This window comes from Artemia franciscana, chromosome 5 (assembly GCF_032884065.1).
Source record: "Artemia franciscana chromosome 5, ASM3288406v1, whole genome shotgun sequence".
In the NCBI taxonomy this organism is placed as follows: domain Eukaryota; kingdom Metazoa; phylum Arthropoda; class Branchiopoda; order Anostraca; family Artemiidae; genus Artemia; species Artemia franciscana.
This window is the reverse complement of record NC_088867.1, coordinates 42939084-42966979: the sequence shown is the minus strand read 5'-3', so window position 1 is coordinate 42966979 and position 27896 is coordinate 42939084. Positions and strand designations below refer to the sequence as shown.

At 35.3% G+C, this 27896-nt stretch overlaps 1 protein-coding gene across 1 annotated transcript; it reads left to right on the top strand.

Moving 5' to 3' along the window:
- Positions 1-288: 288 nt before the first annotated feature.
- Positions 289-27606, top strand: LOC136027450 (uncharacterized). The gene is made up of 7 exons (XM_065704730.1): positions 289-432; positions 2429-2668; positions 6592-6886; positions 12537-12726; positions 18165-18508; positions 21947-22091; positions 27288-27606. Exons 5-7 carry the CDS (start codon positions 18288-18290, stop codon positions 27516-27518), a joined length of 597 nt encoding a protein of 198 aa, XP_065560802.1. The 5' UTR covers positions 289-432; positions 2429-2668; positions 6592-6886; positions 12537-12726; positions 18165-18287; the 3' UTR covers positions 27519-27606.
- Positions 27607-27896: the final 290 nt, after the last annotated feature.

Genomic DNA, 27896 nt, shown 5'->3' with positions numbered 1-27896 from the left:
TTTTGGTTACGTTAGTTTTGTTAAGTTATAATGCGCTCTGGGAGGCCTCCCTTCCATAATTCTTTGTTGTAGTTTTCACAGCCGAAGCTAATTGTCTGATGTTAACACCGTAAAGGACTTGTAATGTCTCATTTTCGCGATCCAAGTTGTCAAGTGTTTCTCGTATAATACATTAGTACCAAAAAAATTTCTTTCTGTGAAGAATAACAAAGTTTGCAGTTTGCTTGCTTTTTGACTACTGCTGTTTATTTTAGCATTTATTGTTGATGACGCAAGCGCGGGTAATCACGCATCCAGTAAAAATCTATAAAGCTTCGGTTTCTGACGCAACTCTCTCAGTCTCAGTTCACAAAACAAGAAGCTTTGCATCAGACAAGGTGGAGACGAAAGGTGGAATATACATTTCGTTCCTATATTGATTTTGTTTTATGGGTATGTCTTTATTCCCTTTTATTATTCTTAAGCCACCCAGAAATGTGTAGTCTCAGCCCTTCTGTCGCCTAACGGCTGGTTGTAGGCCTAGGCTATATTAGAGTAAAAAGAAGAATATTTCAATTAAATCTCTATGGCAGTGGTTCTCAAACTTGTTTAGACACAGTACCCCTTTTTACCCACAAAAGAGTTTAGGTACTCCGTTTCCGGTAAAAAGTAAACTATCGCTAAAATATAAATTAAATTGCCAGTTCTATAGTTAAAGGTCTGTTTTATTCTTTTGTTGGCCGGCAGCGTACCCACTAAAAAATTGTGTGTCCCCAAGGGATACTTGTACCACTGCTCTAGGTAATAGACTAACTGAGCATATCACTCGATGCGTCTTTCAACGCTTTTTCCAAACATATCAAATACTACAGTTGTGATTTTCATTTTGAGATCTGGTCCCGTACTTGAAAGGGTCCAGCGTTACCATCAAATAGAACCAAAAACGATTTTAAATTTACAGAACATTGCTTTTAACGATAAGTGATAAATTATGAGTTATCTAAATTGCAAAAAATAGGCTATTTGTTTTAAGTTTGCATTGCTGGATGAGATTTATTAATATGTTTATTATTATATGGTATATATTTCATAATATAGAAAACTGATACCCGTAAAAGTTCCATGTCGAATTTATTGAATCTACTCGGATAGTCCTATAGAGAGAGAATCTGTAGGTACTAGGCTACGTACAAGAACTAGGCTACTTTACTTACGCAAACTACTGTGCAGGTAGGCCAGGCTATGTTTTATCTCCATGAGTCCATGAGCCCCGCGGGCACCGGGGCGAGGTTTGTATTCTATATTTATTCGTCAAAGAGTGATAAAACTAAAAAAAAAAGTTTATTAAATAAATATAGAATACAGTCCTCGCCCCACTGCCCGCGGGACTCACGGACTAATAAGTTTCGCTCTATAGGTAATGTTACCTGTAAGCAAACCCACTTTACTCATTTTTAGTTTGCCCCATGGAGGAGGAGGGTCAACCAGAAATGGATGCGCTTCTAGAATTAGCATTTCTAAGTACTTTAGTATGGAAACTATGCCTCTTCGCAGCATAGTTTCCAGTTTAGACAGCTTGTGACGACACTAAACATTTACCGTAAATTTGGTTTATTTGTTAAGTTGTTCAGCTGCGAGAATTAAAAAGGTCAATACGGCCAAACAGCTTTTTAAGACACATCACCTTCACTCAGAATGATCAATAACCCTTCTGTTTATTATGGTTGTAGCAATACCTGCAGCCTAGAACCACAGCCCATAGTAACCAAAAGTCGAAAAACGCTTTTTGAAAAAAAAAAATACCTAATGAGAAAAAATTCCCTCTGACTCTGATTCAGGAATGGTAACTATTATTTTGCTAATTTTCTTTAATCCTACAAACATAGGGAAATATAATTAGTTGGTTTATTGTACTAGTTTTATTGATATGCTAGATAGACTGTGAAGAATAATTTTTGTTTGTTTTAAGTTTTGACTTCGATTTTTACTTCCCTCAGAAAAAACTGTGTTTTTCTAAATTAATTTTTTTTAAAGGGAAGTTACACAGATATAATTGTAAGAAAAAAAATACTTGAAAAATGATGACTATTGGCATTTCAGGCCCTAAGTTCTTCTGGCCTGCTGGCGTAAATGATACCGTAGAAAATAGAAGTTATTTTTTAGCTGTATTTTCACGCCACAATATTTATAAACCTATAGTATATTTAGCCTATTTAAACTACCATACCCAGATTAACCCTATAACAAGGCATAATCCAGGGAAAGTTACCGAGTTTGACCCCCCCCCCTGAAATTTTTGTCCAACTCATAAAAAAGTAAAAAAATACGTATAAAATTTTTGGGTGCGTTTTTTAAAGTTTTTGTAACCCCCATACCCCCAACAAAAATCCAGGATACGTCCTTGTCCTATACGACTTATCATATCTAAATACAATCTTTCTTTTTGCAGAGCAGGATTTATTAGAAGAAAATATACAAAGGTTGTTGCACGAGTCTGCCCAGGGGGTGTCTCTCCCTGTTGCCGACCCTGAAGTCCCTATTCCTGGCTACTGGGGAACAGAATGGCCAAGTTGACTCTCTACACCGAGCCTCGGTTCGAAGTCTCGCTTCCAGCGCCTCCTATTAAAATCTGGGGAGCAACAGGAAGATGGGGAGCGAGACCTCCTTGATCGACTACTCAGTGGTTTTGGTGAGTTTTTTTTTGTTTCAGATTATTTTAACATCGATTATTTTAAAGACAAAATACTGTTGACTAATTATCATGTCAATATACACAATTAACTGCAATATCTTTGCTTTTGATGGAAATTGATTCCTAAAATGCTGACTTTTTTAGGTTTCTATTTGCTAGAAACAGAAGGGTTTTGACATCGTCGTGTTAAAATGAAAGGGTGTGTCTAATAACTTTTTTGTAATTTTAACGAAAACGAAAATAAGATTCTAGGTAACCCGTGGTAAAAGTTTTGTGCAAGTGTTTAAATCAAAATTAATCTGCGCAAATTATATAATAGCCTATAGCTGATTGACATGATATGATACATATTAACACCACAGCTTAGATATACAATACAGTTATGAAAATTCCTATCTTTCCCATGAGAAGATTTTGGACAGGGCTCTAAACTGGGCGTCTCCTAGATCGTACTGCAACACCATAGGCGGGAACGCAATTTTGTTTTGTTTGTCCAATTGCTCCGATCTTTTAGATTCAGACTGCCAGTGTACTGTCTCCAGCCGCTAGCATCGCTACCGCGCACTGTGTCCCAAAAATAAATCGAGTTTTCATAACTGTATTGTATATCTAAGCTATGGTTAACACTAAAAGCTTTTATGGGCCATGGTTAATTCAAAACTAAAACAACATAAAAATTATAAAGAATACATACCCTTAAATCAAATTCAATCATTAAATTCAAGGTTTGGGGCTGTAAAAATCTAGATATAAGCAGACTTTTTATTTCAGTTTGACTTGATTTTCACGGGTTTAAGGGACTTTTTGGAAATTCTGAAAAAAAAATCGACCGTCACAGGTGACGGTCGGCTTATACCCGGTGATTTCTTAAAATTTTTCTTATGGCTGTTTGAGAGTCATGAAATTAGAGGACAGCACACATTTTCATCGGCGTCACCTCCTTGAAACCTTGAAAATAAACGAGCAAGTAAATTAATTGAATGTGACAATGCTTTTCATCAGTAAAAATTCAAGTAATAGCAATCCGTGATTCCCTTAAGCTGCTTGCTACCATATATTTTTTTAGTTGCTGATTGGTAAAAGACGTTCTTCTATATTTTAAAACTGGTGCATGCTACCACAAAAAACTACATTACTGAATCTACAATATTTTTTTTTTAATTTTGAAACTATATGGCTGGGTAAGTTTCAACTTAACCAATTCCTAAATTCAAGTGTAATTTTCAATGTTCTTGGTACTTTAAGAAGCGAATTCCAATCAACATTTTTATCCTAGTTAAATCATAGATAGACACATAAAATTGTCCTTGTGTATCGTGCCTGTACCCACAAAATTTACCAACTTCTTAATCCCTATAAAACTTTTATCACTTCTCTCCCGTATACCACCCCAGAATAATGTCCTCTCTCAAACTATTTAACTCCCTAGAAAACTCCAAACTTGAATTATGTCATCCTCTCCATTTCCATCTGCTATTGCTTTATCTTCGTACTTCATAAATAAAATCAAGTTCTGTAGTGACTGAACGAGGAATAGTAGTAGATATGGTATCCTAGACATAGTCAGTTCCCTGTATCTCCATAAACAGTGGGCAAAGATTTGCTCGAAAAATTTTCCCCGCTTTTCAATACTTTAAAAAAAGAAATCAGATGCGCCTTTTCGTTTTAGGCACAACGATATCTTATCAAAATTTCCATTCTTTTCGTTCTCACTTTTGGTGCCTTTTAAATTTAAATTTCAGCAGAAATTTATTTCAATATTTTTCCACAGTTATGACTATAAATAATAGCAACAATTTTTTTTTACTAGCAGGTGCGTCCACCAACCGGTTTGCCTCATCAGAATCGATTATGATTTACTTATTTTGAGTGAAAGAAAAACTACGATAGGCCTATAGCTATATTTTAATTAAATATTTGATATATAGAGGTGATTAGGGGTTAGATTAGGTCGGGTTAAGCATTTGAATAATGAGTTCTGCGCGGCCTGCTTTCCATAATTCTTTGTCGTATTTCTTATAATTCTTTTGTATTTTTTTTTTCAAACTTATCGTTCCTCCGTAATTGTCCGGAAACAAAACTCCCGCATAGGAATGACTTTGATGGATGAAAATTTTATTGAAAATTTTAGGAATTTTTTTTTTGAAAATTTCATTTAATCTCTTAGTCTTTTACTCTCAGTTTTTCTTTAATTGATCAGTTTTTATCTTTTTTTGTATCTATGTCAAGAGTTTCCCCTGAAGAATTCATTGTCAACAGCAAGCCTTTTAGGTTTTGAATTACAGAATAGGGCTTTTTTGCGAGCTGGAAAGTCAAGGGGTAGCCGCCACATTGTGTATATTTTGGAACGCCTTGTGTGCCGCACCGTTCCGCCACGCTTAGCACAGTCCTCAAAATGCTATCCACACTCTCCAAAACGCTTGGCCCAGTTCCGCTTCGATTGGCATGCACCAACTGGTGTACATGATATCTGAGAGTGGATGTCCCCTCGTGGAAAGCGAAGCTGGCTTAGGTTTCTGTTATTTATTTCCATAATTCGCTACTAAAGAAAAGCTACCGGAAAGTTATTCACGAGGAGACAAGAATGGCTACAATGTGAGTCCAAGCCGCTACTGGAAAGTGTTTCTGCCTTAGTGGCTTAGGGCGCTAAACTCAAATTATTAGGCTAACAATTTTAATATAATTTAATTTTGTCTTCATTTAATTGTCAATCACTTCAAGAAATAAATAGAGTTTTGAAAATCTTGCAAATAATGACCGAGACCCATTATTAACGCTGGTTTGTGCATAAAATAATGGAAGCGTGATCAGTTTTTAAATAATTTGCTTATTTGCGTTTGCGACTAGCCAAATGATTTTCAATGGCCTGTGCTATAACCTAAACCAGCTTCGCTTTCCAATTGTTTTTCGTGACTGGCACCTTTTTCCCGCTAAGACACGGCTTATTGCGAATAACTGCATTATATACGAGTAGTGTATGTGCATATTCTGTTAACCTAATATTACTACTAACAACTCACTGCAGTACCAAGCCACCCAAGGCAAACACAGTCGAAAACGCTTCTTCTCATCCCCAAAAATCGGATTAGGAAAATTCGGGAAGTTTCAAAATCTGGAGCTGATTCCTTATACGATAGATTATTAATCATTAGCAGAACAAAGATCCAGTTATTGGCACTTTAGTGCGATTAAATTAATTTTAAGCCATTTTTACCTGGTTTATCCGACAGTGCAACCTAATAATATATTACTTTATCATCAAACTACACAATTATTTGAATGTTCTTCTATTGGTTTTTGTACTTTTACTGCTCTCAATCGCTATTTGTATTCTAAAACCTGAGGATTATGCAAAGCCAGACGAATTTTGAATGAAAAGGAAAAAAGAGTCTCGTAAGGCCCAGCCGTTATTCAATCTTACGTTTTTATGACTGCCAGTCCTAAATATTCCTGATCAAGTACTGTTGATCTAGGCAAGGTAAAAACATCGCTTTGTCGTAATCTCATTCGATAAAGTATGTTCCACAGACAAACATTGGGGAACCCACAAACCCTTGAATCAGGGCCGTATCCAGGATATTTTTTTGGAAGGGGGGGGGGTCTTACAAAAAACTTCAAAAATGGCATCGAAAATCTGTTCATATTCATTTTGTTACGTTTTTACGAGTTGGACAAACATTTTGGGGGGATTCAAATCCCCTAAACCCTCCCCTGGATACGGCCTCGACTGAAATATTATCTATTCATTAAACATTTTCAATTTAATGTATTTTCCATATTTGGAATCACCTTTTAAAGTCAATTCTTTTGACGTATATGTTATCATAAATTTTCAATTTTTAGAGTTTCGGTTACTATTAGCACGAGTTTCTCTTTGCATAAACTATTCGAAAAATTCAGAAGTTTTTTTTTCGTTTCAGGCCTCGACTATATCGTGAAATACTTTAAAGTAAAGCACGATATTTTACTATCCTTCGTTGGTCGTCGGGTTAAAAATCTACTGCTCAGGAACATCTGCCATTTTCCACAGTCGGAATACATCGACCGTTCTTGGCCTCTGGACAGACCAATACCATTCCCTGTTTGGGGAAAATCCCCATTTATTTTGAAGCTTGAAAATGAGGAAATATTGGCTGAGCTGATTGCTGATCTTGAACGGGTTATAAAAAACCAGTTGGATAAGCATGATTATAATTCAGTGGGGAACTTCCTTACGTGAGTCTTTTTTTTCTCTTTGGGATGCCTTGGAATAACAATGCTGACCTTAATTGCGCTTATTAGTCAATAGTTTTTTTTATAATTAGTCACTATTTTTGTAATTAATCAATTGCTTAATCAATAGTTCGAACACTTGCTTTTTCCTTGACGCAATTATTGTAACGTTTTCTCATCCCGGAATCTCAAGACTTTGGAACTTTTCCTGTAATTACTTATGGATTCCAAATAACTGAGTTTTGTCCGTTTTTAGAAGCCCCCCCCCCCCCACCTGGATGATTTTGTTTGCATAAATATATGCTTCTTCGCGGGGGGTTTGCTCTTCACTAGCGCCCATGATTGTATGCGAACATTCTGTTTCGAAGTCTGGAGACCCCAAAGGTCCTTCTGTTGGGCTAGAGGAGGGCGCATTTGTTTTTGCTTTACGTTTATTACGTAACGCGAATTTGGTGAGCCTCCTTGACTTTGAAGTTCGAAGATTTTGTCATTTTTTTTTTAGACACACTTAGGAATTACAAGGTCGAAATTAATGCGCTTATTATTCTTAGTCAGAATGGGTACCATTTCTTATACAACTTTCTCATACTTAGAATGAACATTTTTAAATGAATTTTGACGACATTTTTACGAAAATTCAAGTATTTTTTAAGGAATTTAACCTTCTATTTAATTATTTTCGTTCTCAGCAGTCTCAGAATCTGTTCTTTCTTTTGGGTTAAAAACAAACTTAACAATCTTTAAATAAAATGTAGCCTTAGAAAATTTAGCATCAAAAAAAGATATCTCCTATTAACTTGTGTCTTTTTTATGCGATATCAAAGTTTAATGTTTCTGCGTCAAATAATCTTGAGAATCTGGAAATTAAATGAAAAGGAGGGATGGAAAACGGACTTGGACATACATTACATCGATATCAAATTGATCTATATTTATAACTATCAAGTTATAAATGCATAAGTGAAAAAAAGTCGGTGAGTTGAAGAAAACGAGTTACAAAGATAGTAATTCACACGTTTTGCGCCACTCTGTGTCACTTATATTCATAGATTCCCGAGAGAAAAAAAAATCTACTTTTTAGTCCATTTTGAAAATGAGTTTTTTGAAAGATTTTTTTAGTCAATTAAAAAAAAAATATGAAAGACTTTAAAAAATGCATCAGCGATTTATTTATATCATGAAAAGAGAAATCACCAATGCAACAGCACAAACACATAAAAAAAAGAGACAGAAGGAGAAAAGGAAGACTGTTTTCTTAAATTAGTGATTACTATAGACCAGCACTTGAAGCCTTAACCTTAACAGGCCTTAACCCTACTCATCCATACAATCACATAGGTCAAACAGCATAGCCATACACAATCAACCATAAAGAATAATCCATGGACAGGCAGTCATGTCGTCAATAAGTATAAGTCGTCATTTACCAAACAATAGAAACAATAAAGACAAATAATTCAGAGGCAACAACCCAACACAAGGGCACATCAGGAGAATACACTTGTCTTTAGGGTTGCCGCCCTAGGTGCGGCATTGATAACTAAATATGCAGATCTTTCTCATCAAAAGTTTTATTTGATTTTTCCTAATTTTAATCGATTCAGTTTTTACTTGACCAATTCAGACAATCAGATTGGGTTTTCACTGTTTGCTTTTTAGTCCATTTTGAAAACGAGTTTTTTGAAAGGTTTTTTTTTATTAATTATTTCCGACTTTTTAGTCTTCTCAAAACCAATTTTTAAAATATAAATGATGTCTGAGTAAAAAAAAAAAAAAGATGAAAAGAAGTCACTTTTCAAAATTGGAAATGATGTCGGAATTCCAGAGATTTTCGTTGCAAGGAAAAAAACGTCTCTTGGCCAACTCGGTGTAATTGTCTCGTCAGGTCTTATGGAAACAGGCCCTCAAATACACGTGGACTAACAGCTCTTTGAAATGTAAATAATTTTTTAGACACGGTCTGGGCTTAATTTTATGGGGATTTTTTTTCTATTAAAACCTATGGGTGCAAGAAAATGTTATATTTTTGGCTGGGTGTGGCAAAAGAAGGTTTTGCTCGCTACCGATTTTGTTGTTTTAAATTCCCGCGATTATCAGTTCATTGAATTTGACAACTGGAATTATGGGCTGTGACACTGGTCTTAACAATTATAATAAGCTTAAAAAACTCTGGCCGCAAAAAATTTAGATTTCAGTTCAGAGTTTATCTAGGCTTATCTAGGCCTCTAATTTTTTGTCAAGTTTCCTCCTACTGAATTTTTTTTATAAGTTATACCTGACTTCGAAACTATTTCAGAGAGTTTAAAATATTAAAGTATATTCAAAAGATGAAATTCTCACAAGTTTTTCCGTAATAAAGAGCAATGGTGAAATTACCTCATAAGAAAATCGAAAAAAATAGTAGCGAGTTGAAAATAAAAAACAAACAAACAAAAAAAAAAATGTTTGGTACAGGCCTGGAAATATGGCCTTCGCATATTCCGAAACATGGAAGCCTTTGCGATTTCCCCTTAATTTCATGGGCTATTTGCCTTTTTTTTAGTTTGTACTCCTCACCCCTTAACAAATCTTCTGCACATTTGTCTGGCTAGGTGTAATCACGCCCGTATCCAGAATTTTTATTCAAAATCCTGGGGGGGGGGTAAAAAATTAAAAAGGCATCAAAAATTTGTTAATTAGCATTTTTGTTACATTTTTACGATTCAGATAAATATTTCAGGGGGAGGTTCAAACCCCCTGGAAAAGGTCTTGGGTATAATGCTGGGATGTCTTAGTGTTTATTGCATTACTGTGATTCCTGCTTTAAATCTTCTTGTTTGGATTAGAATGGAGATGCTTTCGCATGATCTCATCGTCAAATGAAATTCTGAGCCCTGTAGTCTCACTGAAGCCAACTTCCAACTCTGGGTCCCCATCCCCCCATATTACCAAGCTGAGAGTAATCCCGTTCCCGCTGCGTCACTACACGAAAATTCAAATGTTGGTGACAGTTTACAAAATAACAAATATCCTATTCCTATGGTCTTAAGTCGTGCATAAAAACCACGTGTCTCTATCATACGATTCATGGTTATTACTCAAGACATGACGTATCGTCTTAGAGTTTGTCCTTTAAATCTTTATATGGAAATCACGGTAATGGAAAGTGTCGTGTCGCTATTTAGAGGCAACGCTCTAGGGTAGGAAAAACCACGTGCTTTCAATGTAGTTAACTTGAGAGGGAAAGTTCGGCTTTTTGGAAATCAAAAGCTCTAGTACGTTTTTAAGGGTCTAAATTAACTTGAGGGCAACGTGCTCCCTCCCATGCCTTTTTTGTTACCGAGCCTCCCCGTACTTTCCTCTTGATGTTGGGTAAAAATTTTGAAATAGCTATTTTGTTCAGAATAAGTCGAAAGATCCAAGAAATATGCCTCGGGGGATGGAAAAATCCCAACAGCTCCTGAGGCAAGGGCCGTAAATCCTCGTGTTAACATAAAAGGTTAATTTACTAACCGAGACAAGTTTAGGAGAATTTTAAAAGCCTAAAAATTATGGTAGATTGAAATAAAAAGTATATATTGGAATTTTTATAGTCGGAAATCCTCAGGTGAAGAATTTCAGGTAGTTGTTAGTTATTGGGAACGCACCCGAAACGTGATGTTTGGTTAATCCTGGTGAAAAATAACAAAACATGATGATAAAATAATAAGGTACTTGTGTATTATAGCCACCGCACTATGAGAATTTATATCGCAAATATGAGACAATAATCGGTTTTCGTTGTCTTTTTGTCAGACAATTGGCTTCGGCTCGGTGGGAAACTACATTGTAGCTATATTTTAATTAAATATTTTGTTGATATTTTTGTAAGGTTAGGTTAGTTTAGGTTACATATTTAATATAATGCAGTCTTGGCGCTCCCCTTTCCCATAATTCTTTGTTGTCGTTTCCATAATTCTGTTACTAAACTATTATATTTTCATTATAGTTTGGTATATTTCATTATGATTAACTTAACTCCACTTCTTGAGTGTGATGGCTATAAGACACAAATACCAATGATATTTTGGAAACAAAATTATGTAAACCTAACACCGACCATAATGTGCAAATATGTTGCCCAAATTATTCAAGTCTTATGCATTGTATCATCCATCATTTGTTTTTATGTCTACGAAACCAGTTTTCTGATATGTAACCTAAGCGTGATTCATGAATGTGTTTCCAATAATCGACATGTACCGAATTTTAGCTCTTCATGTTAAAAAGTTGAAAAAAAAAACACATTTTAGCATAAAGAAATTCGTTTACAATTTTAGCACTGCCGATAGGGTGCCTACTTTCCACCACCAGGCGTAAATCTCCGAACGCCACGTGTGCCCCACAGCTCTGCCACGCTTGTCATATGCCACCTCGTGTACGTGATTTCTGAAAATAGATCAACCTCAAGTATCGCTAACGCGATGCTGTAGATTCCTGAAGGATGGGAAAACCTCTTGTTAAACCGAGAGCGTACCCAAGATTTTTTCAGGGGGGGGGCAAAAAAGCTTTAAAAACGCATCCAGGATTTGTTTATATTTATTTTGTTACGTTTTTACGAGTCGGACAAATATGTGGGGGGAGGGGGCAAACTCCCTCCTTCCTGGAAACGGCCTTGTCTTAGACATTTAAGGTCTTTTCTTCCAAAAAACATTAAAAAATAAACCGTGATCCTATTTTTTAATGTATTTTTCGATTGCTGAAATAACTATTTAAGCGTGAAATGTGGTTTTTAATGATCATCAGGACACGGGAAATCCATGTTAGAAACCACGTGTCAAAACTATTTAGTTCACTGAACAACCAACGGAAGTCCTAATTACAACATTCTGGTTTCTGTTGAATTATCTATGTTAAACCTTGCTACGAAAATGACACAATTTGAAAGTCTTGCTATTGGAAAGAAAAAAGTTAAGTCAGTTAGTTTTCTTGGCTTAGCAACCAAACAGTTATGATTATTTTTTGCCATAAAATGTTTAACACCCATGAAAGCTAATTAAGTAATAGCCTACTTGATAACTTTGGGTCACGATTGAAATTTGAACAGGAACACAAAAATAAGCGGGTACTTATGTATTGTTCAGAACAAACTCAAGAAATTTGCTATGTTAGATTTGAGAAAAACCTGTTTGTCTGTCTGCAATTGGCTGTAAATAGCTTAGTCCTGGTGAGAAAAACTATAATTTTTGATTAAATATTTAATATTTAGACGCCTTGGATATATGTAGAGCAAGGGGACAGGGCAGTTTTTCAGTGCCCGATCTTGCGCGTCCCAACTAAACATAGCCTATGTATAGGTCCAAAAAGGTCACATAAGTGAAGGACGGGATGATAACCCTTCACATAAGTGAAGGGTGGGGGAATAAACAAAATTGCATTTTAGCCCGTTGTTTCTTCTTCGAGGTTGTTCGGATTAAATATGGGATACTCCGCCCTTCGTACGATTATGACCTGTCAGTATCAGTTACTGACATAATTTGCCGTAGGCTATTTATAAGGGGAAATATGGTTCGCTGACAAATGTTTTCCGGTTTTTCAAAAATGTTTAAATAAACAAATGCGCTAGTGTAATGAGTAAATCCATAAATGTAACCTACTGCTTTTAATTATCTTAATTACCCAATCTACTTCTTAGGTTTTATGAAGCATGGAAGAAAAAGAAGAGGCCAGAAGTGGCCAAATTCTACCGTAAATATCAGCCTCCTATTACTCCAAAGCACCATACCTGTGTTGGTTTAGGCCTTGATCTGGTAACAAAATGCCAACAGCTCCAGAAAAAGTACCCTGGAATTAAAAAGGCCGTATTCCCTGCTTCCTGTGAAGAAGTAAGTTCTTTTTGTCTTATAGATATATCTTAAATTTGCAATCTATAATTGTAACTGACGGTGACCTTCACGAAGGAGGAGAAAATGAGGAAATCATTCAAAACTTAAAATATAAAGTCTAGAAATTATTTTACAGGGAGGCTAATATGTGCACACATAGGGGAAAGAAGGGAATTCCGCTTCGTCTGTAAGACCCCCCTCCCTCCACCTAAAAAATAGAAAACAGCGGCTAACAAAATGAGTTTCCAGATTTGACCCCTCATTCAGCGGCGTAATTTCGTCAAAATTCTGTATGAAAGTTCGAATTTTCCCAAATTAAGTGAAAATGGAAACTGAAAAATGAGCAGTAAAATACCATATAGGTAAAGATATATAGGGGTGGCTCTTGGGGTAAGTGAAGTAAGCAGGTGCCGAATGACAGGGGGTGCCTTGAGCAAAAGGTGTCCTCTGCGGCAAAGGCTCACTCTGTGTCGGAGAAAGAGGCTGTCACCAGGCACCATGTGACTTAATCCAGACAAAAATTATAATATAATTTCAGAGCCTCCAAAACCGATTTACACCACCTATAAGGAATGGTGTGATTTTTTAGGCATAAAATTGCTTCAACTTGCACAATCCCTCTTGGTGTGACCCACTTCAGTTGCTAGTGATTTTATGGCACTAATTTCAAATTTCTCAAGGACATTTGTGTTTACGTAGGGCAAGTGTAATGATAAATCGAATGAAGCACTTTGATAATGCCGATGACTAAATTTATATTGTCCCTCTTAACTTGTATTGATTCTGATTTGAACCCCTTCTGATTCGCACAAGCTCACATAACATTTAATAGATATTATATCCCAGATACAAAATTGATTGGTGACCACATTGCACTCAAGTGGGCGGGGGGCACTAATGTAGGTACATTTTCTTGTAAAGCAAGTTTTTATTGTGATTATAGGTTGTATTGTAATTTAACTGTAAGAAAATTATTGAATCATACATGTCTTGTACTAAAAGTGTTTAATCAGAGAGTTAAGGTGAGCGTGAGCGCAAAGAGTTGACAACACAGAGTGAGCGCAACAACACAATTGTTTAGTTATGATTTCTCTGGAAGTGGGAGGGAATACGCTGTGGCAATGTGACGTCATAAAATCCGCCCGGGCCCAAAGAAATCTCTAACCTATAATGCCATTTAATGCTTATAAACTTAAATGAGTTTTGACGGTTAATTTAACAGTTAAATGTGCTTCATATTTTTAGATAAGTGTTAAGACATCGATACATGCACACACTGTGCAAATTATTTCCTTTCTGAACGAAATATGAGCAGTTTACGATATGCTAAAAAATGTGCCAATTTAAAAAATAATGAGTTCAGAAGCGACTTAAATATTTTTGCTTTTGATAAGACGCATTTTAGTTCGAGGGAATGTGATGGAGTGCGTAAGTTGAACGGAAGGCAAATGCGTTTTCATATGTTTATGGTGAATAATCGAAAAATGTGTTTTTTTTATTATAAAAAGTTGTATATTGAATTGTTTTATAAGTAGTAGGTTCAGCCGATAAGTTATTAATCATATTTTAACTCCCCCATTATTAATAAATCGTCTTGTTGTTTATTGACATATTCCATTTACTACTATAATTATACTACAATGTGAAAGTTTATTTATTTTTACTGTTACAGTTTTTACTATAAAACCATGCATACTTTACTTAAAGGTGTTTAATTATATTTCGGTCTTCCAGGGGAGGGGGCATGAATATTCCGCTTACCCCAAAAAATGTCTAGAACCGGCCCTGAGGATGCTTGATTTATGCCCGTTTCTGTGGATGCTTGATTTATGAAGGTTTATCTTAGTTTTGACAAGAATTTTGAAGGATGTAAATGTAAGCCGAGGGGGGGGGGCAAATCAAGGTCTGGAAGAGGCAGTTGACCCCCTGCCATTATGCCCCTACCCTCCATCTTAGAAAATTGATCAACTTTTCAGTCAGTGGATCTACTTCTCGAAGAGAGCAGCGTAGAATGGATAGAATTCCAAGCAGCTGTGGAATCTCAGTGTCACCACTGCGAGTAAAGGCAGTTGAGAAAGCCTTACTAGGAATATGCAGGCAGCAGCGACACGCTGATACAAGGAAACTCTAAATATAACTAAGATTTTCTGAGAGAAGATTCACCAAACTGGTAGCAAAGAGTATTAAGGATCAACAAAGATGGGATTGTAAAAAGGAGGTAGTATTATCTCACTACCTTCTTTAAATCCGCATATGCACCCGATTTGTCAGCTAACACTATATTTATAACTGAATCTCAATCAGTTCCAGCCAATGGCTTGGTTAAGACCAGACCTGCTTATGGAAGGTAAGACTGGCCCCTAAGAGCGTCACCTTTGTGGCCACCCAGAATCTCATTAAGCTATTGAAAGTTTGAACGCCACAAAGCGCTTGGAACTATAGTCTTTATATCAGTGTAATCTTCCAATGTAGACTGCTTAGAATTGATCGCACCTCGTCATTTGTAAATTGTGGTAATCAGAAATATCCCAGAAGACTGTAGGAGTTCCGTTCCATTACGAATACCCTGCTGCCACACTTGATTTCTATAAGTACAGCCAGTACTGAAAATATGGCATGTTCAAGCTGGGTTTTTTTGAATCCTCCTTGATTCCATGGAGAAGGAAAGAACTATTGCATAGTGAAAAACATAAATTCATCAAATTACATTTAAATTTCACTGGGGATATCCAAGATTATACATCTCTTGCTGACAAGACCGAAATTGACTTACCGGCAATCAACACCAAATCGGAGATTCAATGAAAAGTAGTTGGATTAATGATTTCTTTAAAGACTAAGAATGTTAATAATTTGATGCTTAAAATCAAATTTGACGGTTAAAAATCAAATTATGAACAACGGGCATGCAGTTTTTTTTTGCTGAATATGGCGTCTCAGCAACCTGACTTAGCCAGCCGAAGCAAGAAAAAGTGCCGTCATATCAATAGTAAAATTAGTCATTGGCTTTGGATGTCTGGATATTTTGTTTGTTTATCCTCCAGCAATTACTAATAATAAGAAATTATAGTATTTTCATATTGTTCATGGTAAATTAGACATTGGACTAGATCCTGGTTTCTTATCACTTTATATTACTTTCAAATGTTTTTAAAACGGAAACAAAACAGATTGTTTTAAAGCGGAAAGAAAACCGTAGCGCACAGAATTTAGTAAAGGACGGAGGAAAATTATTGTGCCCCCTTTCCTCAAACATATAATTGTGCGTCTCATCCCCCTCCAAAAAAGCTTTTCTTTGGAGCTTCGACTGGATCCTCCATCTCTGAGTCAAAACTGAGTATACTCTTTCGTGATAATCCAAATCGAAAAGATCTAGGCTCTGAATGTACTCCGTAGAAACATTGGCTTCAACTACCTTTGTACAACTTCACGTGGTTTGCTAGCTGTTACGAAACCTAGCAACTATCTATAAATTAAATTCCTCGTCTAGGTCTAGTTTCTCAACCTCGTTTCCCTCAGACTAAGTCAAATATAAAAATATGTAAATGGAGCAATAAGCTCGCTGACATTAAAAAAAAAAAAAACTTTCAAAATACGGTTTTCGGAATGCGACCCAAAATACACAATACGCTCCATGTCTATCTGAGACTCGGCTACATTTTCAAAATGTTAGTATTTTAGGCGAAGAATGCTCTATCTGTTTCAAATAAGAAAACGAAAAAGCAAAAACAAACCTTTCTTTAAGATTCTTCAAAATTTCTCGAAAAAGTTAAATAACCGTATAACAAGGAAATATCTGTTTACTTTCGAGAAGATGCTCTATCGCCTGATACTTCCATATCTACGAGACTGTAATTTATGTCTTACTAAACGGTAATTTTACTTGGAGACAAGCCTAGAGAGACGGATTTTCTTCTTCGGTGAATTTGCCTAGTCGTTTGATTAAAACAGTCAAACAAGTATGTTTACTTAGTTTTAATAGATGACGCACATATATTTTAATTTGATACATTTAGAATTATTGTCACTAGTGGATCTTTTTGAGTACATGTTCTCTCTCTAATATTTATCTTTAAGCCCCCATTATGCAAGTAATGCTTTTTTTATGACTATTATTTACTTAGAGGCGTAACTCGATTTACATCACCCGGGACAATGACAGTCCCCTCCCCCCTAACATTACTGCCATGATATAAGTAAAAAACCCATAAATCTTAGTTTGGTCCCCCCTCAAAGGCAGACTTGGGAGGCAGTCGTTCCCCCTTTCCCCTGGCTACACGACTGTATTTACTAAAATATTGCCGATGCTTCACCAAAACGGCCTAGCTTTCAAAATTAAATTACTGTATCTCCTAGGAAAGTCGTATAGGGTAATACATAGGTTATTGTCACATAAAATGTAATTTTTACTTTGCGGTAGTTTTTTTACTTTGCGGTAGTTTGACCTACAGTATTTTAAATTTCAAAAAATATATACTTATATGGATTGCGAGGATTGAAAATTTTCAGTTACTATATAAACACTATTATAATTCGCAATGTCAATATAAACACTATTACCATTTAATTTTCAATTGCCACATGGTAGATCATCTCATTGAACCAGCGACAGACCTCCACCATCCCCTCCCCCTTGCAAATACCAAAGAAGCTATATGTAACTGATGATAATTTTTGTATAACTGAAGGTAAAAAGCCAATAAGGTAGTGCATTGCAGTAACAAGTGCATTGCCCTATTTAGATCAGACTCCACCCCCCTTACTGCGTCTTATACTGCTTGGAATACTTTACCCTAATAACTTAGAAGGGTCACTCGTTTGGTACTTTCAGCACTTTTCTTTTTTATTAGTATTATTTATAAATTTCTGGGTAGGCTGTTAATGCGGTTTTTGTTCTTTGTTTAAAAAAAAATATATTTTGTCTTTCTGCGGTGAATCCCTCAGAGGAAAGTCATCTTCAAAGACCAAATGCATGGTTCATGCCCTCGTGCCCCCTCCAAAAGAGGTGGAAGGGAAAATTCCTGCCAAACCGAACTTCAGACCTTCTTCGTCTAGTAGAAAACCGCGAGGTACACAGAGGGCACATCCCCACCATTACGAAGAATGAGGCCCCAACACGACCTTCTAGGACGGATGGGCTTAAGTCAAGGACTCTGGGCTAAGTTATGTTGGCATTGTTTATTGTGGCTGACCCGTCGAAATGTCTTAGCAGTTCATTATTTTCTTTTTTAGTGTCTGTTTACATTTCTAGACCCAGTAGTAGGGTCTAGCTGGAAATACGTTTTTTTTTTTTTTTTTTTTTTTTTTTTTTTTTTTTTTTTTTTTTTTTTTTTTTTTAATGTAATGTCGAGCTAGTTGTTGAATCTATCTATTTTTTATGTACATACATCGTTTAAATTAGTTACAAGATATATTAGCTATAGCTTTTGCCTTTCTAGGACATAAGCCTGCATACTTACGTTAGACCCTCAGAGAGTAATCCAGACAGAAACAAAAGCGAAAAAGAGCACGTGGTGGTTGCCCTCAGATTTCAAATTGGCAAACGTCTTGGTGCTATTATTATGGATACTGGTTACCACATTGCTAAGCCAGTTGTGGTCATGGAAGATAGTTGTGAACCTGAAACAGGGTGGTTTCAACCTGACGCGACGAATGCGGTTAATAAGTGGTATAAATATGAGTGGCATAGCAGTGGCAATTATGTTACCTGGAGGAGTAAAACTACCAAAGGTGAACAGACAGTTGAAGAGTCGGCGTTGATTTATATTGGACGTGTGTTTAGGTAAATTGCCTATTATTGAATCCACGTTTTTTTCTAGAAACGAATCCATTTAGACAACACGCTTTATCGAAAGGATAGAGATATCTAACTGGATAAGTGTGTGTGTGGCTGGTATACAGTGGGGCTAACTTAGGGGACGGGGGATGTCCCTCCCAATATCTTTTTACCCCCTCCCTAGACTTTGAAAAATACTTTTGTGTGGGTCTTTGATTGGAAAATGCCTTTCTTTGTTATTTTCATTAAAGACTTGAATACAATGACAGATTTGCCCCTCTCTCCTATATTTTGAAAAATAAATACCCCCCAGCCTGCCCGCTAAATTTTTGTGAATTGTTGCCACTGCTTGTGTGATAGTTTATAAGATTACTTTTATCTTAGGCTACAATTCTTATAATCTTTTTGTTCTTTACTAACATTTTCCTCAAGATTGTACTCGGAACGAGACCCTTGAACGATCCTTAGTGGGATACTTCTTCTATTATTCATGTGTTCAGGAACCTTTTCTTCAAGGCTTAGGAACCCATTTTTTCAATTGAAAAAAATTAAAATTTCCCCCCCCCCCAAAATTTTTTTTTTTGATTTGACACCACGGTTCTGAATATCGCACAATTTTGACATTTACAGATCTCTGATATTCCATGAGAGGGGGGAGAGGGGGATACTGAATCTACTTCCCCAGCTTTGCCATAAACAAGAAAAATTAGTCAATCTATATATATAAAAATAAGTTGTCTGTCTGTCTGTGGATGGATCAGGTGACGTCACCTGAAAAAACTGGATCAGGTGACGTCAAAACTGAAAAAACTAAAAAAAGGCAAAAACTACAAAAAAAACTAAAAACTAATAAAAAAAATAAAAAAGCTAAAAAACTAAAAAAACTAAAAAAAGGCAAAAACTACAAAAAAAACTAAAAACTAATAAAAAAGCTAAAAAACTAAAAAAACTAAAAAAAGGCAAAAACTACAAAAAAAACTAAAAACTAATAAAAAAAATAAAAAAGCTAAAAAACTAAAAAAACTAAAAAAAGGTAAAAAACTAAAAAAACTAAAAACTAAAAAAAACTAAAAAAAAAGGAAAAACTGAAAAATAAGCTAAAATAAAGGTAAAAACCAATAAAAAACTAAAAAAAAAACTGAAAAAACTAAAAAAAGGCAAAAACTACAAAAAAAAACTAAAAACTAATAAAAAAAGTAAAAAAGCTAAAAAACTAAAAAAACTAAAAAAAGTTAAAAAACTAAAAAAAATAAAAAATTAAAAAAAACTAAAAAAAAGGAAAAAACTGAAAAATAAGCTAAAATAAAGGTAAAAACCAATAAAAAACTAAAAAGAAAAAAAGGAAAAAACTAAAAAAAATTTTCATCTAAAAAACTAAAAAAAACTAAAAAAGGTAAAAACTAAAAGAACTAAAAAAGAAAAAAATAAATGACGAAACTCAAAGAGAAAGCGACCAGGACAAAAGGAATGTTCGATTAGCAATCAACAAAGCACCGGGACACAGGGAGTATAAATGACGACCAGGACATAAGTAAAAAAAAAAAAACTATCTATATATATAAAAATAAGTTGTCTGTGGATCTGTGGATCGTGGATCAGGTGACGTCACCTGAAAAAACTGGATCAGGTGACGTCAAAACTGAAAAAACTAAAAAAAGGCAAAAACTACAAAAAAAACTAAAAACTAATAAAAAAAATAAAAAAGCTAAAAAACTAAAAAAACTAAAAAAAGGCAAAAACTACAAAAAAAACTATAAACTAATAAAAAAGCTAAAAAACTAAAAAAACTAAAAAAAAGGCAAAAACTACAAAAAAAACTAAAAACTAATAAAAAAAATAAAAAAGCTAAAAAACTAAAAAAACTAAAAAAACTAAAAAAAGGTAAAAAACTAAAAAAACTAAAAACTAAAAAAAACTAAAAAAAAGGAAAAAACTGAAAAATAAGCTAAAATAAAGGTAAAAACCAATAAAAAACTAAAAAAAAAACTGAAAAAACTAAAAAAAGGCAAAAACTACAAAAAAACTAAAAACTAATAAAAAAAGTAAAAAAGCTAAAAAACTAAAAAAACTAAAAAAACTAAAAAAAGGTAAAAAACTAAAAAAAAATAAAAAATAAAAAAAAAAATAAAAAAAAAGGAAAAAACTGAAAAATAAGCTAACATAAAGGTAAAAACCAATAAAAAACTAAAAAGAAAAAAAGGAAAAAACTAAAAAAAAAATTCATCTAAAAAACTAAAAAAAACTAAAAAAGGTAAAAACTAAAAGAACTAAAAAAGAAAAAAATAAATGACGACACTCAAAGAGAAAGCGACCAGGACAAAAGGAATGTTCGATTAGCAATCAACAAAGCACCGGGACACAGGGAGTATAAATGACGACCAGGACATAAGTAAAAAAAAAAGAAGGTAAAAACTACAAAAAAACTAAAAAGAAAAAAAAACTAAAAACTAATAAAAAAACTAAAAAATCTAAAAATCTAAATAAACTAAAAAAGAAAAAAAAAGGAAAAAAATAAAGGAGAAAAACAAAACTAAAAAACGAATGTATATACAGACCGGTACACCGGGATACAAATGACGACCGGGACACAGGGAATATAAATGACGACCGGGACACAGGGACACAACTACAACGGGGACACCGGGGGAAACAGGGGGATGTAAATGACGACCGGGACACCGGGACAGGGAATGGTCGATTAGCAATCACCATCAACAAAGCTCAAGGGCAATCATTAGAATCATGAGGTATAGATCTGAATACAGATTGTTTTCCCATGGACCATTATATGTTGCATGTTCAAGAGTCGGTAAACCTGACAATCTATTTATATGCAAAGACAATGGGACAGCAAAGAATGTTGTATATTCGCAAGTTTTACGTAGTTAAAACCATATATATATATATATATATATATATATATATATATATATATATATATATATATATCTATATTCACAGGTGGGACATAGGGACACAACTACAATGGCGCGTAACTATTATGGCGCGTAACGACTTACGCGCGCGGGGGGGCTTGGGGGGGCGCGAAGCGCCCCCACCAACTAGGTGTTGGGGTGGCGCGAAGCGCCACCCCAACAGCTAGTACATTTATATATTACCATCTTGATAAATATTTTATAATTCCGCCGCTCATATATCTTTGGTGTTTCAAGATGATGGGGCTAAGGTTAAATATATCTTTAGTGTTTCGGGAGGCGGGGGGGCAAAGGCTTGTTATGCTTTTCTAACACTACATCTGCCCTGAACAAGGTTAGGTAAACAAGTCATTGCAAGTGTATATTGCTATTCATGAAAATAGCAGAAATTTTGACAAAAGAAACATTGCTTTTAGAAAAACTTAAATGGAAAAAAAAATGTATAATAAAGTTTTATGTCGTGTATTTATACGTGATTGTTCTCATATAGAATAAATTTATTTTCCAGGTCCACTGCTGACACCACAGAAAGGAGGAACCTGTTATACCCTTTTAAATCTTGGTTGAAACGTGATGAAAATGGTGTTATCAAAGCGGGATTTTACTTTGGTTTGAAAATTTTTGAAGAAGCTTCGGTGACTTTTCTTTATACTGTAAGTTTCTATAATTTTCTCATTTTATACGCTGAATCAGTTTTGAGCTGGTTCTCTGGCTTTTGGAATTTTGTGCAGAAGTATTAAAATTTTCGTTATTGAGGACGTAAATCCAGGGACAACAATCTTTTTACCGGATTTTCACAGAAATTACAGGGTCTATTTTATAGCAGAGCGAAAAATCAGGGACGTAATTAGCGATGGGGCAGGAGGACAAATGCCACTCCCAGACCATGGTTTGCCCTCCTCCCAGACCTGAGTTTATCCCCCCTCCTCGCTGAAATTTGGTTTCTTCAAAAATACTGTTAAAACTAAGATAAGCCTCCATAATTCAAGCATCCACGGATATGGGTCAGTTTTCTTTAATATATTTTTACCTTTATGGTACTATATGACTCATTTTTCAGTTTCACTATCGTTTTAACCTGATTTGGGAAAATTGACTCCAACTTCCCCTCCCCCCCCTCCCCCAGAGTTTTGACAAAATTACGCCACTGGTAAAAAGGATTTTAGGAAAAAAGAGGTACCCCCAGCAATGAATCTAGGAAACACCTTAAGGGTCTACAACATATTAAAACATAAAAAGTAGTATTTTTATTGCTTTTTTATGCTGTTTGTGATGTTTATGATGTTTGCTATGTACGAGAATAACACGGTTAAGGTAGGAAGCGAAGTTAGCAGCTGATTTCGTATTAAATCGCCAATTAAGCAGGGATGTGTTCTATCCCCCTTTATATGGATCATTTTGATGGATTTTGTCTTCAGAAGCATAGGAAAAGTAATAGAAGACCCCGGAATCAAATGAGAAGGAAAAACTATCCTGCACTTAGATTACGCTAATGATTTAAGCATCCTAGATAAAAGTTTTAGCAAATGAATGAGCTTTTAGAGGTTTTGCGAGTTCAGGGTGCTAAAATAGGTTTGAAAATTAATTTATGAGAAGACTAAAGCACTAAGGCTAGGAATAAGTGAAGATGAAAAGGTGACTTTGGATAACAAAAAGATTGATCAGGTGGACAGCTTCACTTACACCATCATTTACCTTGGTAGTTTTATTAGTAAAGACAGTGGGAGCAGCGGAGATGCTAAAAGTAGGATATCCAAGTCTCAGGGTGTTAAGAATCGGAAGATAAGACTGCAAACCAAGATTAGAATATTAGAAGCTACAGTGATGACAGTGGTCAATTCTGGCTCTAATTCATTGGTGCTCGAAAAAGCGGATGAAGATTTGCTATATGCTTTCCTGAGAAATTGCATACGGATTGTTCTTGGTACCCGGCTCACTGACCGTATTTCAAATAGTAGACTGTACGATAAGTGTGGTTCAGTTCTACTTTCTAGTGCTATAATCAGAGAAAGGTTGAGACGGCTAGGGCACGTTCTGCGGATGAATGATGACAGTTGCCAGAGATTGTCACTTTTGGCCAACTGTCTAGGGCTAAACGGAAAACAGGTCCTCCGCGGTTGGGATGGGTGGATGTCATAAAGAAAGATTTAAAGGAAATGAAACTTACTAGGAGGATGTAAAGAGAGAGGCTTTGAATAGATTGAGATGGAGGAGGAGTGTGTGTAGATGGGTCGGCCTCAGGCGGCTTGTTGATGCGGTGAGTTGTTAGTAGTTAGTAGTACTACTACTATTTATGGGAGTATGCTGGGTATAAAAGGTGACGTTGTTCCAGATTTGTGAGATAGTTTAGCATCTCCGTTCCGTCATAAGCTTCTTCCTCCGTTCCTATCCCCAAAAGGGAAATGCTGCTTATGCGGCCTCATAGTGACGCCTGGTGCACCTTCCATGTGTTTCTCTAACCAGAATTGTGACTGCACACGGTGCTGCTGGGCGATCAGGTCAAGGAAAAATGACACATCGTTCGCTCGATTCTTTATATGCTCAACAGAATTCCGGAAATTTTTTTTCACAAATGGTTGAAAATTGGCTTTATACTAAAGCAAGTGTGGTAAAACTTGAGGGGTGTCTATTTCATGGTCTATATTAAGTGTGGCATCAAGTTTTATTTCTTACAAAATTCAAAAATTTACTCTACCCTTCGAAACAATAGCGTTCATTCTCCCTTTAGTGGGTATATCTAATAAATCAAATTAATAGTAATTAACCAAATTAAATTCCACTAAAATATTTGGTTCCCCTTGTAGTGGTGCCAATTCCTGAAAATCGGTGGAAAGGACGGGGGAATTTTTTTCATGAAAGCAGCAACAAAAGGTATTTTTCAATAAAAGTAACAAAAAAGTAAATATTTATAATTTATGGATGGGTGGGGAAATAGTTTTTTGGGTAGAGAATTGTCACCATGAAATGTTCGCTTAGCGAACGCAGATTAAATGCTGTCTATTATATGGAAATAGCTTTGCTGTAGTCTAGAATCGTAAAAAAAAAAATAAATAAAAAAACTCATTAGGGCTATTTTAATGCATTAATCCATTTGTATAGATCAGTGAAACTACTCAATTTCTAAATATTTGTGAAAACAAAATTTTACGTTCTTGCCCTTAAAACAATAGAAACAAATTTGACTATCACAGTTTATTTTTAATAGCATCGTTTGTTCTCGCATTATTTTATCTTGTTTGTTTCTGGAACACGCCTTGAACACAAACACTCGCACTATGATCAGCGCAGTGTTGAATCAAAAAAGCAAAACAGTATAAGCCAAGGGGAAGCGTGATATTTGAACTGATAGTCGCTAGATGGGTTTGAATACCTCTTAGATATGGCTTGAGTTTTTAGATTTAGGGTCCCCCAAAGCCACGTAACATCAGTGGTAGTAATCTAAAAGGTACTCTGTGATATTTTGAGGAAAGGTTGGTTGACATCTCACCCCCAGAAACAAAATAAGCGCTATATATAAAGTTAATCCGTTTCCTGCCATCTTATTCCTTTGACAAGGTAGTACTTGAGGACCAATCTTCGCTTCGTGAAAAGAAAGAGTTTTTTTTTTGCAAAACAATTTTTAATTTCCTTTTATTTATTTTGCCAAGTTATTCTATGCGGTCGACAATCAAATTAATTTTAGTGTGTTTTTAAAATATTTCGCTTTCTGTGCTTTTTAAAAATATTTAGCTTTTTGCGCTATTTGAAATAAATAGCATCTGCATCTGTCATGTAAGCAGAAGTGTAAATGTTTGTTTAAAGCACGTCATCTGTTTTAAAAATAGTCAGTTTTTATAGATGGTGTGAAGATGTGGGATGTTTTCCAAAGTTGAGGCCCTTAACGAATTTTACCAATATCGTGACCTGTGTAGGTCGTTTTCTCGTACCGGAAAATGGTAGTATACCAATTTTCAGGAGAAAAATTTACCTGTAAAGACATCTGCATATATGCAATTAATAATCATTTAATAAGATAGATGTTTAGGAGTTCAGATTTTTTTTTCCGAAATACATTGTTCTAATAATTTTCATTTACAAAAGTTGTATATTGAAAGTTTGGATGTCAATTTTTTTCCCATATTTTGGACGCCTAAAAATAAAGAATTTCGTCGTGATCAAACAATTTGTGGAAACGAACTATAAGTAAGGAGCGATTTGGTCCAATAATAATTGAAACTCTAAAAAAAGGAATTTTGATGACAATAAATAAATAAGAAGAATTGGCTTTTTATCCTGATTCCAAATATATAACATTCATAAGTTTAATGTTAACCATCATAAGCTACGAGCCTGAGAAAATTTACCTGATTTTTTGCCAGTAGAAAGACCTCGGATGTGTGTTAATTTGTTGTTTTTTTTGTTTGTTTTTTTTCTTGGGGTGACTTTATTAAACCAAAGACCCTAGAAGTTTGTGAGAGGGCTCAACCGAACGAAAATCAGAAGTTCTAGTGCACCTTTTTCAGTGACCGAAAAGAATTGAGGGCAATAAGTCAGGATAGTTGAAAGGTCCGATAACTATGTTTCTGAGTATGACATGACCCCCAAAAGCCCCTAGGGAAAGGCTGTTGGGGAATTTATGAAATTAGCCCATTGTTTACACATATTGTAAATCATGGGGATGAATACAGACATTTAAAGGGGGGTCTGCAGGGGGGGGGATAATTTTCATCGGGGAAATTTTATATGGAGAGGGAAGTTACTGGGGGTGATCTTTTCAGGGGAAATTTTACGCGGGGGGGACTTTGCCAGAATCCCTTTACAAAATTCTTTCTATTTTTGTTACTTTTTCTCAATTTTACATGTGAAGATGAACCGGGTAACTGTCCCTGGGATATTTTCTCTGACGTTAGAATTTATCGGGGGAGGGGGATTTCTGTGAAAAAGTTTCTACTAGGGTTATTTCTGGCAGGATTTGAAAAGCCATAAGACATTAAATAAAAACTAAGTTTTTTTTTTCAAATGAAGGTAAGGAGAATTTTGCAGGCGGAATTGTCCGCAAGAAATTTTATGAGGGTAATTTTTAGTGACGATAGAATTTTCCAGGGAAATTTTTCGAGGAGGGGGATTTCACTTGGGAGGAACTTTCCATGGAGGAACTTTTCATTGGGAGGAATATTTTCCATGGAGGGATATTTTCCCGGTATTATTAGAAAAACAATCAAATTAAATAAAAAATGTTTCCTTTCAATTGAAAGTGACGGGCAACACTAAAACCTAAAAGGAGCTGAAATTGTTTCGCATATGTGGTGAGGCTGCTGCCTTCTCATTACTTCATTACTCTTCAAGCTAAAGTTTGAATTTTTGTCCCAATTTCTTTAAGATCTAATTCTGAAAGACAATGACCGTTTAATTAGAATAAGAAGCCTTTCTAAAGTACTAAACAACTTTAGCATGGAGAGCGAAGGGATTGGAGAGGGGGTGGCTCCCCACCCCACCATACACGGAACAGTTTCTGTTCGTTTTAATTTCAATCATTAATTTTAGTTGAAAAAACTGGTTTGTATTTTGTTTAGTCACAATACAAGGACGAGATGTATTTCGCAGTTTTTCCTGTCTCATTATCTTCCTCATTCTCTGAGCTCTTCTGTCTCATTTATATTTTTTGAACATACCGCCCTTCGAATAACCGCAGGTGGCATTGTCTCCCTAGGGTTTCCATCCCCTCTTGAAAGACCTGAGAATCCACTTTTAGCATTATCGAAGCCCCTACAAGAAATAATCTTCTTATAGCCTCTATGGGTAGCACCCCTCTGCACCTGTTTTTATTATCTCTGAAAGGAACTTTAGTTCAAATATGCTTTTCTTTGCAGGATCCATCATCAAAACAGATAAGAAGAAAGTTTAGTTTTAAGGATTTGACTTCTGGGGCGCTAACAGCGGACAAAATGTGTGATATCGATATTTGCACCTCGCAGCTACGGAAGGACAGCTTGGAGCCTTTTATAAAGGAAATAGTTGAGGCGATTTCCGACGAAAATTTTCTTAGTGAAGTTTTGACGCTTAATCAGCGAATTTTGGACGAAATATCGGGGGATAACTGATTTTAATGATTTGGAAATTATTTTTTTCTATTCTTGATTGTGGATTGGCTTGGGTGTGTGGCTATTTAAATAAACTATCCGAAGAAAAGCATTTATTCTCTGAATAGAATAGGGTCTTATTTACTGTCTTGTACACTATTTAGATAGATGATAGATAGATTTATTCACACGAAAGCCCTATTGGGCAATTGTGACACATGACAAACAAACAAAAAAACAACAGCAACAAAGCCTAAACTGACAAAACACTAAAACTGATTATTAAACAAAATCTCTACGATTCCTCATATCTACCCGGACGAACCTTCCAATATTGTTTATATCTTAATAGCACCTAATTTTCAAAACTTCTAATATCCAATTTCTCCCCCCCCCCCC